General features: G+C 38.7%; 1 protein-coding gene across 1 annotated transcript; it reads left to right on the top strand.

Moving 5' to 3' along the window:
• Positions 1–8,509: 8,509 nt before the first annotated feature.
• On the top strand, positions 8,510–9,718 carry LOC119641881 (putative uncharacterized transmembrane protein DDB_G0293652). Its single transcript, XM_038040772.1, has 2 exons — positions 8,510–9,082; positions 9,293–9,718. Exons 1-2 carry the CDS (start codon positions 8,987–8,989, stop codon positions 9,716–9,718), a joined length of 522 nt encoding a protein of 173 aa, XP_037896700.1. The 5' UTR covers positions 8,510–8,986.
• The last annotated feature ends 2,465 nt before the right edge of the window (positions 9,719–12,183 follow it).

The following is a 12,183-nucleotide window of genomic DNA, read 5'->3' as shown; positions in this document are numbered from 1 at the left end:
CAATTTTCGTCAATTTTTTATTTTTCCTTCTTTTATGTCCATGTGTCTGTGCGGTGTCTTGGAGGCAAAAATTAACATATCGACTTCATATTTCGTGCCACTATTGGAAGTTTTTATACGCAGGCTGGTATTAAAAATGGGCGAAATTGGGCAGAGCACAAGCGTGCAGTAAGACGTAAGCTAAAATAAGTAAAAATTTGTGGGTTTTACTAATTACTCACAAATTATGAGAGATACAATGCTAAAATTTTTCACATTTACTTTACGTAAAACTGCATAATTTATAAGTAATATTTAGGATAGTCAACCGTTGATTCAGCAGGTTAATCTTTCGTTCTGATTGGCTTCCGGTGAGTAGATCATTTCCCAATTTGTCGTCTTCAATTTGGCAATTAATTTTTATTTGCTTAGGCATTGAACATTTTCGTCTTTTCCATATTTGTTTTTGCTTTTTTCGTTTTTTATTGATTTTTTATCCAAATAAAGGGATTAGACCTGTTCTATTGACGATCTTGTAACGTGATAGGTTTGCATTAGTTGTTGGTTTTTTTCTTAATTTTTCATTTTATTGAGCTATTGGTGTTTTCTTGCTTATTGGTGATAAAATTTAATTTTTTTTAGTTGAGCTAAATAGCTGGAAGGGCCTGTTTTATTCTCACGTTGGGTGTCAGTTAATAAAAGAAGCATTGGGTATTTGTGATTTTATTAGAACTAAAGTTTTTTTTCCATCATACCTTGAAACTAGTTCTTCTTAAAAGGATATTTAAAACTACCTTAAAAGCGCTAACACTTCAAATTGATCACTTCACCAATCCAGCTGTTGGAGCGATGTTTTTGTTATTCCGTTATGCTGACAAACAATGAACAATGCTTGTACAGTATTAACTATATATATGTCTACATATATATGAAGGGTACATTGTTTTATATATGTTTATGTACACTAGCATGACTAAATACTTTAGGTTGTTTTTTATATATGTTATCGACAACGATTTTTGTTGTTGTTAGGTTTTGAACGTTTTGGTTAATAAAAAAGTTGAGTTTGACTAAAAAAAGTTTTCGTTTAAAAAAATAATGATTGTATTAAAAATTCACGATTGTGCCTGTCAATGATCCTGTCTGGGTATTAGTTTGAAGCTAAATCTCAATGTAATTTAAAATATAAGCAAAAAATTTAACATTAAATATAGCAAGTGACGTTGACAGGAATTAAAAACAAATAAGTTATGTACGCTATTTAGAAACTCGTCGGTTGTTAGATATCTTCCCAAGGCAGAAGATTGGATCTCATCAGCATTTGGAACGAAGCTTCAATTTTTAAAAGTGCTTTACTAATTGATATGAGACATAAGCGTTTGGTAGATCTATTAACTAAGATACATCTAACAGCCATAGCTGCTGAATGCAAAATTTAGAAAATAAAAAATAAATTTCCAGTCTTACCCGAAAATTACCCGAGTTTAACCACAGCACCAGATTATGCAAAGCCGGCTAGCTTTTAACACCTTATATAAAAATTAGTTTATAAGTAATCTTACGAGTTTTTAATTTGTTCTGTGAGCTTTCCTGATAAATCAATTTGCCTTTTTGATAGTTAGTTATAAACTCATGCTCATAAATGTAGCAACCTAAAAATATTCTTTACCACATATATAAAATAATTTTTTCTGATTATAAACGTGCTATAGTTGGCGAAATAAAAACCGAAAATTTCTATGCAAAGCAGGAAAAAAATTCAACGCGCAAAGTTTCTATTGTGTTACGCCGGTTAACAAAAAACAAAAACTAAAAGCCGAAAAACATAAAAAAGTTGAAAAAAAGAATAGCGTCTACCAGCTGTGCACACAATCCACAGGTTTATTAAGAAGCAAATAATAATAACAACAAAATTCGTGATAATGCGCCTAAGTGTGGCAATTCTGCTCGTGCGGTATAGTCGTCTATATTTTTTTCGGCAATTAATATTTTGATTTCTTGTTGAATTTTGTGGCTATTTTGCCTTATTGTGTGTAAATTTATAATATACCGTGAGAAGAAAGTGTGAGAATTTAAAGTAAAAGAAGTATTTTTTTTTACGCTTTGATTCTTTGGATTTTTGCAAACAAAAATTGAGCTCTGATATAAGTCTATCCTTTTTTTTTGTTTTTTTTCTCTTTTTTTTTTGTTTATTTCTTTGGTGTTTGTAGTTTTGTGTTGCTTTTGCTCTCTTGTTGTCAACGTTACGGAAAAGTTTTGCTCAAATTGGTTGATAAGTTTTGTGTTGTGGATCCTTTTGCAATTTGTTCTGTCTGGTTTTTATAATCCACTTCTAACGAAAACGGGACAGGAATCAGAAAAGTTCGGCCACGCAACGTGTGCCGGTATTATCGGCCGTGCTGCTGTACAGTCGTTGATCCCTCAAAAGGAAGCGGGACATAGGCTTCTACAAATTGTTCATGGAGACGAGAAATGGTTTCTCTAAATTGAGTAAAAAACTCGGTTCCTTGTGGCAAAAGTTTCAGATCATTAAGACTAGGTTTGATGAGTGTCATTTTATTGAGCACTCCTCTTCTTCCCAAGCTAGTAAAATCACAACTCGTAGCATAGCGTGTGGGACGTCGCCACTAATTCCCCCAAGTCCGATTCGTTGGTGTAAGTTAGCGCTTCCACAATGTCCTCGGAGAACGTCAGCATTTCTGATATGGCTGAGGCGGTCTATAATAAAAAAGTTACTAATAAGTCATTCTGGTTTAAGCTATGCTGAAGTGACCAGAGTATTGCTTCCTAGTGCTGTCACTCACTCAACTCAGGCGTCATTGCCTAAAACTTATAACGAGCAATATAAATCATCCTCTCCCTCTGGCCGCTCTAGTGTGAACGCTTGCCACCAAACTGGGCATGTCGCACAAGCTGCTTTTTTGGAAACCCCATCTATATTCTCCCCAACTCAAAACTCCCCAGTCATGAACTCTACTGCTCCTAGTAGTAATAACATTTGCTTTACGACAGTTCCTCCCAAAAAAGCAATATTTGTGTCAAGACTGGCACCCCATACATCTGTGGATAACATAAAAAGTTATCGGGCGGTGAAAGTCCCATCAGTCAATCTAAAGCCGGTTAGTATTTTTAAATCGGCTCCTTCTCAATCTAAAGCAATCGCTTCCTTTAAAATTCCTATCCTGTCTCAAAAAAAATTGGTATGTTGTTAATTAAGGAATTTATCCCTTGTGATCGAACCCGTAATACTAAACCAGTAGTCCTGTCACCTTCAAAAAACTAAATGTTTCTTCAGGCTTAAAATGAGATCTACATTCGTCTGAACTTTTCTACAATTCTTTCTAGGTTTTCAGAAATGATCAATTGAATCGCATTGGTGGTGATGTATTAATTGCCATCTCTGCATGATTTCCGTCCAAATCAATTGAATTTCCTACTACTCCAGACGTGGGATTTATCGCCATTCGAGTGAAAATGCCTAATAAACAGCTGCTCCATATTCCCCCAAATTCTGATATCTCCATATATAAGAAACAGGCCGCCCTCGTTCGTGAAGTGGCCGAGCAGTCGACACCCACCGACTTCGTCGTTGGGTTGGGTGACTTCAATTTGCCCCAAGTCACTTGGTGTAACAGTGATAATTCTGGCTGTTTGATTCCTACTTCAACTTCTGATAGAGCTGTTGTGTTCTTAAACGAATTATTTGATCATAATTTAGTTCAATAGAACCGTATCCCTAATTGTAATGGTAGACTGCTTGATCTCTGTTTTGCCAGTTTCCCTGAGATTAGTATAAATCGTTGTCCGCCTTTTAGTTTACCTGAGGTTTCCTTTCATCACAAATATGATGGTTCGTTGAACTGTTTTACTGTTCCAAATCTCACTTTTTGAACTAAATATTACGATTTTCAAAAAACAAATACTGTATTGCTAAGATATCATCTTTTACATAAATATCATCTTTCACATATTGAAAGCTTATTGTCATCGTTCTACAATATATTAAATGTAGCTGCATCTGTGCCGATCTCGAAGCAGGTGTCCTCCGTGGTTTATTAAGACAATTAAATTTTACAAGAGCAGAAAAAACACGCTATTCAAAAAATATTCAAAAAAATATTCAAAAATATTCAAAAATATTTAATATTACTCGGTGGCAAGGCATAGATTTAGCTCCCTCAACCACCAATATTATTGCAGATATCTTCAGTTCATTAAATTCTCTCTGTTTGATAATCCTAAATATTCTTTAAATTTTTTAACTGAAAAAGAAAAATTTCCACACATCCCTCGCATGTTTCTTTTAATGGCTTTGAGTCCTCGGATGTTTTGAAATTACAAATCTGCTTGCTGAGTACTTCCGACGAACCTTTTCGACTGCTAATTCCGATTCATCAACTAACTTCTAAACGCTTGAGCTCTCTAAAATATTGTTGTGCGCCTGGACCTGATGGAATTCCATCTTGTGTACTTAAATCTTGCGCTGTCGAGTTATATGGTGTTATATCAAAGATTTTTAACCAGTTTTTGAATTTAGGGATTTTCTCTTTGTGTTGGAAGAGTAGTTTCCTTATTCCTATTTAAAAAAATGGATGTAGACAATATGTTGAGAACTACAGAGGCATAGCCCAAGTTGTTCGAGCGAATTGTGACTCAGTATTTGGCCTTTGCCATTAATTCGTATATTTGTCCACATCAGCATGGCTTTCGGAAAGGGCGATATACGGTCACCAATTTGTTTGAGTTCACTTGTCACGTTTTCAAGGCTTTTTCTAGTGGTTCTCGCACAGATGTAATATGCACTGATTTAAGTTTCTGGTTAGTGAAATGGATAAGCTCTTATCTGCACAATAGATCCTTCAGGGTTTTATTTAACTTCATCCGCGTGACGCCTGGCGTACCTCAAGGAAGTCACTTAGGTCCCATTTTATTTACTTTATACATTAATCAACTCCCAGTCAGATCTAATGTACTTCCAGTCAGATCTTAATGTATTGCGAAGACGTTTCGTCCCTGCAGCAGTTCAGCGGCCCAGGGAAGGATAAAACGAAAGAAATTTATATTCGCAGAGACGCTTTTATTTGTTTTATAATTATTTTATAATCACTAATTCTGATTAAGTCTAACTACGATTCACTTCCTCTCTGATCGAGAGTCTAGGTTCAACTTCAAAACACGACTCCTACTCTCGAGTCTAAAACACGCCTTCTCCACTTTGAAGACTACTCTCGACTCCTCATCTAAAACTAAAACCAGCCTATTCTACCCTATTCCATACTTATGGTATTCCTATCCTATCCTAATCTATTCTTATTATATTCCTATCCTATTTTAATCAATTCTTATTCTATTCCTATCCTACCTTAAGCTAGCACTCCCTTTCCCTCACCAGAGGCGGACAATCCGTTAACCCACAACGAGGGACGACTTTGGGTCCTCACAATATGCTGATGATGTGAAACTGTTTTCTTCCTTCTCTGTAGAATCGCAATCACATCAGCTTTAAAATGACTTAAATAACTTTGTTGCGTAGTGCTCCTTGAATCTTCTGAAACTAAATCTGAGCAAATGTAAGAAGCTTTCTTTCTCAAGAAGAAAGTCGTTCATTACTCAGTATTTCATAGATTCGCATAAGTTGGAGGACGTCGATTCGATCACAGATTTAAGTGTTCTATTTGACTATAGATTACGTTTTAACTTGCATATTGAGCTCTCGTTAAGCAAAGCCAGGTTCGCGGTTGGTTTTGTAAAGAGGTGGTGCAAAGAGCTTGATGATCTTTACATTAAGAAAAGGCTGTACATGTGTTTGGTTAGACCTATACTCGAGTATGCCTCTGTTGTGTGCTTTTTTTTTTCCTTCTTATTTGTTTTATTATACTTATACTAAGTTTCAATATTAATTAATTTAAGAGTCAATTGAACTGGACTGTCAATTTGTTTTAATGAGTTTGTTGTATAAGTAGAAGGAAAATATAAATAAATAAATAAAGAATAAAAACAAAATTTAAGGGTGTGCAGATAAATTTGAATTTCGCTGGCAAAGACATCTACCATATCTCGTAACAAGACTCTCTTAACGCCTTAACAGAGTTCTGTTAAATAATTAAAATTAAGATATAGTTGGATTTGAAAGCCTACTCTGTCCATACTAAAGAACGTAAAATATTTTTGTGGACTTGGCGTTTACGGACTTTTTTTAAGTATCTTTGCTATTCTAAGTATCTTTGCTAGCTAAATTCGAATGTATCTTCACACGCTTACGAAGTTTCGGTTGAGGTGAATTGGTAATGTATATGTTGTGTGTGCGCGCTTTGTGATTACAAAAACCATACAAACATATCGAATTATTATTATTATGCCAAATACTGCACTCATTTATATATGTCTTAAAAAAATAAAAAAAAACTATTGGAACAAAGCACAAATATATGTGTACTCATTCCCAAAACTAAGTGAGATAGTGAATGAAATGGATTAATAATAATTGTGAGAGTTTTATTTAATACGAATACGCCTTATAATACGAAAGCAATAAAAATAATAAACTACAAGCATTACAGACGGCATGGTAGTATGCTGGATATGTAATTATTGTCTGCGGACTTTCTTATTATACTCTTCAGTGGCACTTACAAAGAATTTGGAGGCTATGGAGACTGTCGTACGTGCCATAGCTGAGCTAGCTAATTCGGGAGATGTGGCGGGGCTCTAAGTTTTTTCTCACGGGCGCTTTACAGACGATTACATCCAAAAGGAATGCGCATACTGTACTGCTATACGAAGAGGAGGACGCACGAAATTTACCTTTCCGAACGGGCGTATTTTAAGCTTTGGGCCATTCTTAATCCTGTCCTACCTATGACCTCCTTCGGCCCGAGATGTCTATGGAAGATCCCGAAGTTGAGCCCGAAGATCCTAAGCTACCTTCCGCTTAAGAAAAAAAAAAGCTCTTTTTATTTCTTTTGAATTTCATCCAATATTTAATACAATAGCATTATTGTTATCATTCTTGTTATTCCTTGATTTTCGTTTTTTTTTTAAAGTTTCTTTCTTTCTTTTGTTTATTTTATTAAATTTTATATAATAATGATAATAATAATAATAGTAATGATAATAAATAGAATAGAATAGAATAAATAAGAAGAGAATTTGAGTTTGAGATTTGAATCTTATGGTATTGCAGCAGTAATTGTTTAATTTATGTAATTGTTAATATGTATATATGTATTGTGAGGACCCAAAGTCGTGATTCGTTTTGGCCTCACGAGTTCTCTAAAATTGAACACGCAACAACAAAGATAGGCATTTGCGATTACATAAGAGCCTGTGCTAAATAAAGTACCGAAAGGTCTTCGCCTAAAATCCGCTATACAACGAAAAGGAACCAAAGAAAGGCGAATTGACCGTGGTTGGCAAAAGGACCGAGAATATAGGAGAGTGAGTAGGAAAACGGTAGCCAAAGTGTGTGGGTCGAACGCAAGAAGTCGCAAGAAAAGCGCAAGAGAGGAAAAGAAATAAAAACAGAAAAAAAAAACACTCAAATTATACGAGAAAATATATATACTTGAAATCAGTGCGCTGAAAAAAAGGGAAAAGGTAAATCACCTACAAAATACCTTCAATAAGTTGAACATAATAGTGCGAAAATAACAAAAAAGGAAAAAGACATAAACTTAAACAGCCAATATTTGGCAAATAAAGCTTACAAAAAAAAAATTGAAAAGAACTGGAATGGGTTAAAGTGGAAAATCGATGTGTTTGCAAATGCAAAAAGAGAAGTACGAGTGAAAAGTGTGTGTAAGGATTAAATGATCGTTAGCAATCGCTTGTGTATGCTTGTGTGTGCGCGCAGACAATTTTGCTAATTAGCATATGCTCCAAAAGCATTTTCGGGAGAATTTAATAAAACTATCAAAAGGTACAATACAAAACTAAATTGTTAGCAAAATGGAACCAAAAAAAAAAAAAAACAAAGCAAAATAATAAAGAAAGCGACAACGCATACACTGGACCAGTCATAAAGAACAAAAAAAAGTGAGAAAAAATTTAAATATGTAAAGCTATATCGTCAAAGAAAAGAAAAACACAAACAACAAATCATCCAACGACCCAACTAAATAAGGGATGAAGTGCACTGTGCTTAAGTCGGATTACCTCTGGATACCCGAAGAGAATCCAGACCTCTAAGGCAGGCAAATGAAAGAAAATCGTTTTCAAAACGTAGCAGCCAATTCTAACACAAGAAAAAGGGAAAAGAAAAGTTAAAAAGTTCAAAAGGAATAATATCTCAAATAAATTACACAATTTTACAAAACCCGTGAAAAATAATAATAAGCCTAAACAGCCATAACACTTGGCAAACAACGCAGACATAAAAATTAAAACGAAAGAATTGGAACTGATTAAAGTAGAAATTGAGGTGTTTGCAAATGCATTGAAAGATAAGTACGAACAACAGTGTGACGTAAGCATCAATTGATCATTAGCAATCGCGCGTGAATGCTTGTGTGCGGGTGCAAACAATATGCGAGTTTGCATATATATAGAAAGGAAGCATTTGCATAAAACCGAGAAAAAAAATAGAGAATACGCTCAAAAGCACAACATGTCTTGAATAAAGGCTAACATAACATTTCGAAAACTAATGAAAATAAATTTAAACCGTCATAACTTTTGGCAAATATTGCCTATATCAAATTGAAAAGAACTGAAATCGATTAAAGAAGAAAACTAATGTGTTTGTAAAGGCATTAAAAAAAAACTCGAACCATAATCTCACCAGGAACTAAATGATCGATAGGGTTTGTGTGCGTGTATGCGTGTACGTGCGTGGAAACAGTTTGCGAATACACATATGGAACAGAAGCATCTGTATAAAAATCCAAAAGGAAAGAGGAGAAAACTACCCACGAAATTTATATACGGAAAACAGAGGACAAAACCAGATTGTTAACGAACTGCACAATAGCAGCAACAACAATAACAAATAATAAGTGAACAAAGATTAATGGTTCTCTCATTTCAGGTGCCTAGGTCAACAGTAACGACATCCTCATCAGCTCCACCATCATTCTGTTCACCAACAACGGCCGCAAAAGCAACGGCAAGTACAATTGCAACAATTTGCGAACACACAATTGAAACAAAAGCATTCGTATAAAATTTAATACAAAAAAAAAAGAGGAGAAAACTACCCATGAAATTTATATACGGAAAACAGAGGACAAAACCAGATTGTTAACGAACTGCACAATAGCAGCAACAACAATAAGAAATAATAAGTGAACAAAGATTAATGGTTCTCTCATTTCAGGTGCCTAAGTCAACAGCAGCAGCACTCTCATCAGTTCCATCCTCATTCGGTCCACCAACAACAGCAGCAACAGCAACGGCAAGTATAATTGTAGGCAGGTCCGGTGTACTCAAGCCACCCGACAACTGTCAAACAACCTTCAACGCATTATCAACCCCACCAGCAGCGACAATAGCAATAGTAACACCACCATTGTCAACGCATTCCCACTCCAACCGCAGCATTAACGCCAAGAACTTCATCACGCATCAGAATAGCAGAATATACAACAACAACAACCACAATCTCGCCAAACACCAGGAACAACCAGCGCAACTACAGCAACAATTACAGCAACAGCAGGAATACAATTACAACAACAGCAGCAATAACCAAAAAACAACTTTCCTAACAACAAACACCAGCAACAGCTACCCCCACCATTAAAACAGGGTATGAGTCTAGATGCCATCATGAATTCCAGCTTAGCCCAACACTATTCCGACTATCGCGATCGCCCTTTCCAGCATCTCAACGAATAGCAAAATGGTACCGGGATTCTACCACAATTTCTCGGCACAAGCCAACAACACCAACGAGATCATTTAGCTCGCCGCCCCGATTGACGGAGCACACCGAGTTTTTCCGACAGCGGTCGACACGGGACCCGTCATCGAAGTAGTTAGCAGATGGGGCCTCAACTTTACCGGCCACAGAGAGCCGCTGGCCTTCATCGAGCGGGTCGAGGAGCTTGCAGAAGCATACGGCGTCGATAAAGACCGTTTGCCACCCACCATGGTGGTAATGCTACGCGATCGAGCCTTAACTTGGTATCTCAACAACATTCAACACTGCATAGCTTGGGAGAAGTTTAAGGCCGATTTTCTAAAGTTCTTCCTGCCACCGCGATACTTCACTTAACTTGAAGATGACATTTGCCGGCGTACACAGCGACCGAAAGAGGAATTCCAGGATTACGTGCTGGCCTTGCAAGACCTAATTCGCTATACCACAATGACGGTGGAGCAACAACTGGAGCGCATTTACACGAATGCGCAACCCGACTACATGTGGTAAATACGGCGTCAAGATTTCACCAACCTAGACGAACTCATGGAAATCGCCAGCGATTTTGAGGCGATTCCAAAAGGCAACATGCCGCGTTAAGCCCCGCGTGAGACACGCCAAGAATATCAGCCAGTCGCTCGATGGCGCGATCTGCCGAACAAAAGGGCGTGGCTACCGGACTCAATGCCCCAAAAGAAGCGAATAATTGCGACCGCGGCATGCCGACGATGTGCCCCGGGCGGACACCACCAGCTTAATTGGCGTACGGACTATCGATTGCTGTCGACGGGGAAATTACGGAAGAGCCCACCACCAGCGAAGGGATGCGGACTCCGGAACCGGCCAGTAATATCGGTCAACTTAGCAAACGCTCCATGCCCATCACACAGAAGGCCATCAGTGGGGCACACCGCTACACGAAGGCCGAATCCTATCCAATTGGCACAACGAGATCTCCCTACATCAAACCACTACTACGATATCTACAACCTACCGACGCAACTATTTTCTCCCCCGAGTAAGGTCAACAGCGGCAACCAACTTCCCGACAAGGAAAACCCCAATACCCCGCTACGCAGCGTGAGGGCCTCCCCATACCCCTTGAGCCTACGAGCAGCCGTCCCCAGTGTAACCAGCGACACCAAGCCCTGAACTACGATCCACATCTGACGAGGGCGGAGTCCATAGCAAGTCATGCGCCCAGTCGCGCATATCCGACGGGCAAACGAGCTGCAAGTGTGCAAAGGGTAACGCCCGTAGCCAGCCCTCATTCACAGCTAGGGCCAGGCCAACGAGAGATATGCACTATTTCCGATGGCATGGACCTGCGCTTCGAAGAGAGCCGGATCAGCGCGACCGTCATCGTCGCCGGCAGAAACCCTGGCGCACGAGATCGCGAAAACCTGTAAGAGAGGTCCGCACCGAAGGAAGGCCCAACGGGGGTGTAGGGGAGACCAGCAGCGCGTTCACATGTCCGGTCCAGTTCGGAGACCGCACCACCCATCTCCATCTTGTCGTCATGTCTGGGGCAGTAGACCCGCTACTGCTAGGATATAATTTCCTCAGGGCGTTTGGGACTAAGCTGCAATGCGCGAACAAACCGGCTACATGCCATCCAAACGAAACTCCGAGGCGAGCACCCACAGGAAAGCTTGCCTCTAAGACAATGCCGAACCAGACGCGCTCTAGGGCCACCTCACCGATCACCCTAGCACGTAAGAAGAACGGTACCTGGCGTATGTGCATGGACTTTCGTCACCTCAATAGCAAATCGGCACCCGACGCATACCCGTTACCGAAAATTCAAGCCATCCTCGACCGATTACGCGAATACCGATGTATCAGCAGCCTAGATCTTAAAGACGGCTATTGGCAAATTCCGCTCGAGGCGACGAGTCGACCGTATACGGCATTTACGGCACCCGGACGCGGACTTTTCCAGTGGAAGGTCATGCCGTTTGGCCTACACTCGGCACCCGCGACTTTTCAGCGAGCCCTAGACTGCGTGATTGACCCGGATATGGAGCCACACGCATTCGCGTATCTGGATGATATCATCAACATCGGAAAGGCGCTGGAAGAGCACTTGGCAAATCTCCGAGAAGTGTTCCGCCGCCTTAGAGCCGCCAACCTACGAATCAACGTGGTGTAGCGTTATCGATCTGTCGCACTGTACCGTGATTTACAATTTACGCTAAGTTTACATAATGTGACACCTAACTTAGTTAAGATAGCCTAATTTAGTTGTAACCCACTTAAGCGCAATTCTAGTAATAACCTACTTTAATTATATTATTTGTTTAAGTTACCATTCTAGCGATAACCTACTTTAATTATATTATTCG

This window comes from Glossina fuscipes, unplaced genomic scaffold (genome assembly GCF_014805625.2).
Source record: "Glossina fuscipes isolate IAEA_lab_2018 unplaced genomic scaffold, Yale_Gfus_2 185, whole genome shotgun sequence".
Taxonomy (NCBI): domain Eukaryota; kingdom Metazoa; phylum Arthropoda; class Insecta; order Diptera; family Glossinidae; genus Glossina; species Glossina fuscipes.
This window is presented reverse-complemented; position numbering and strand designations above follow the sequence as displayed.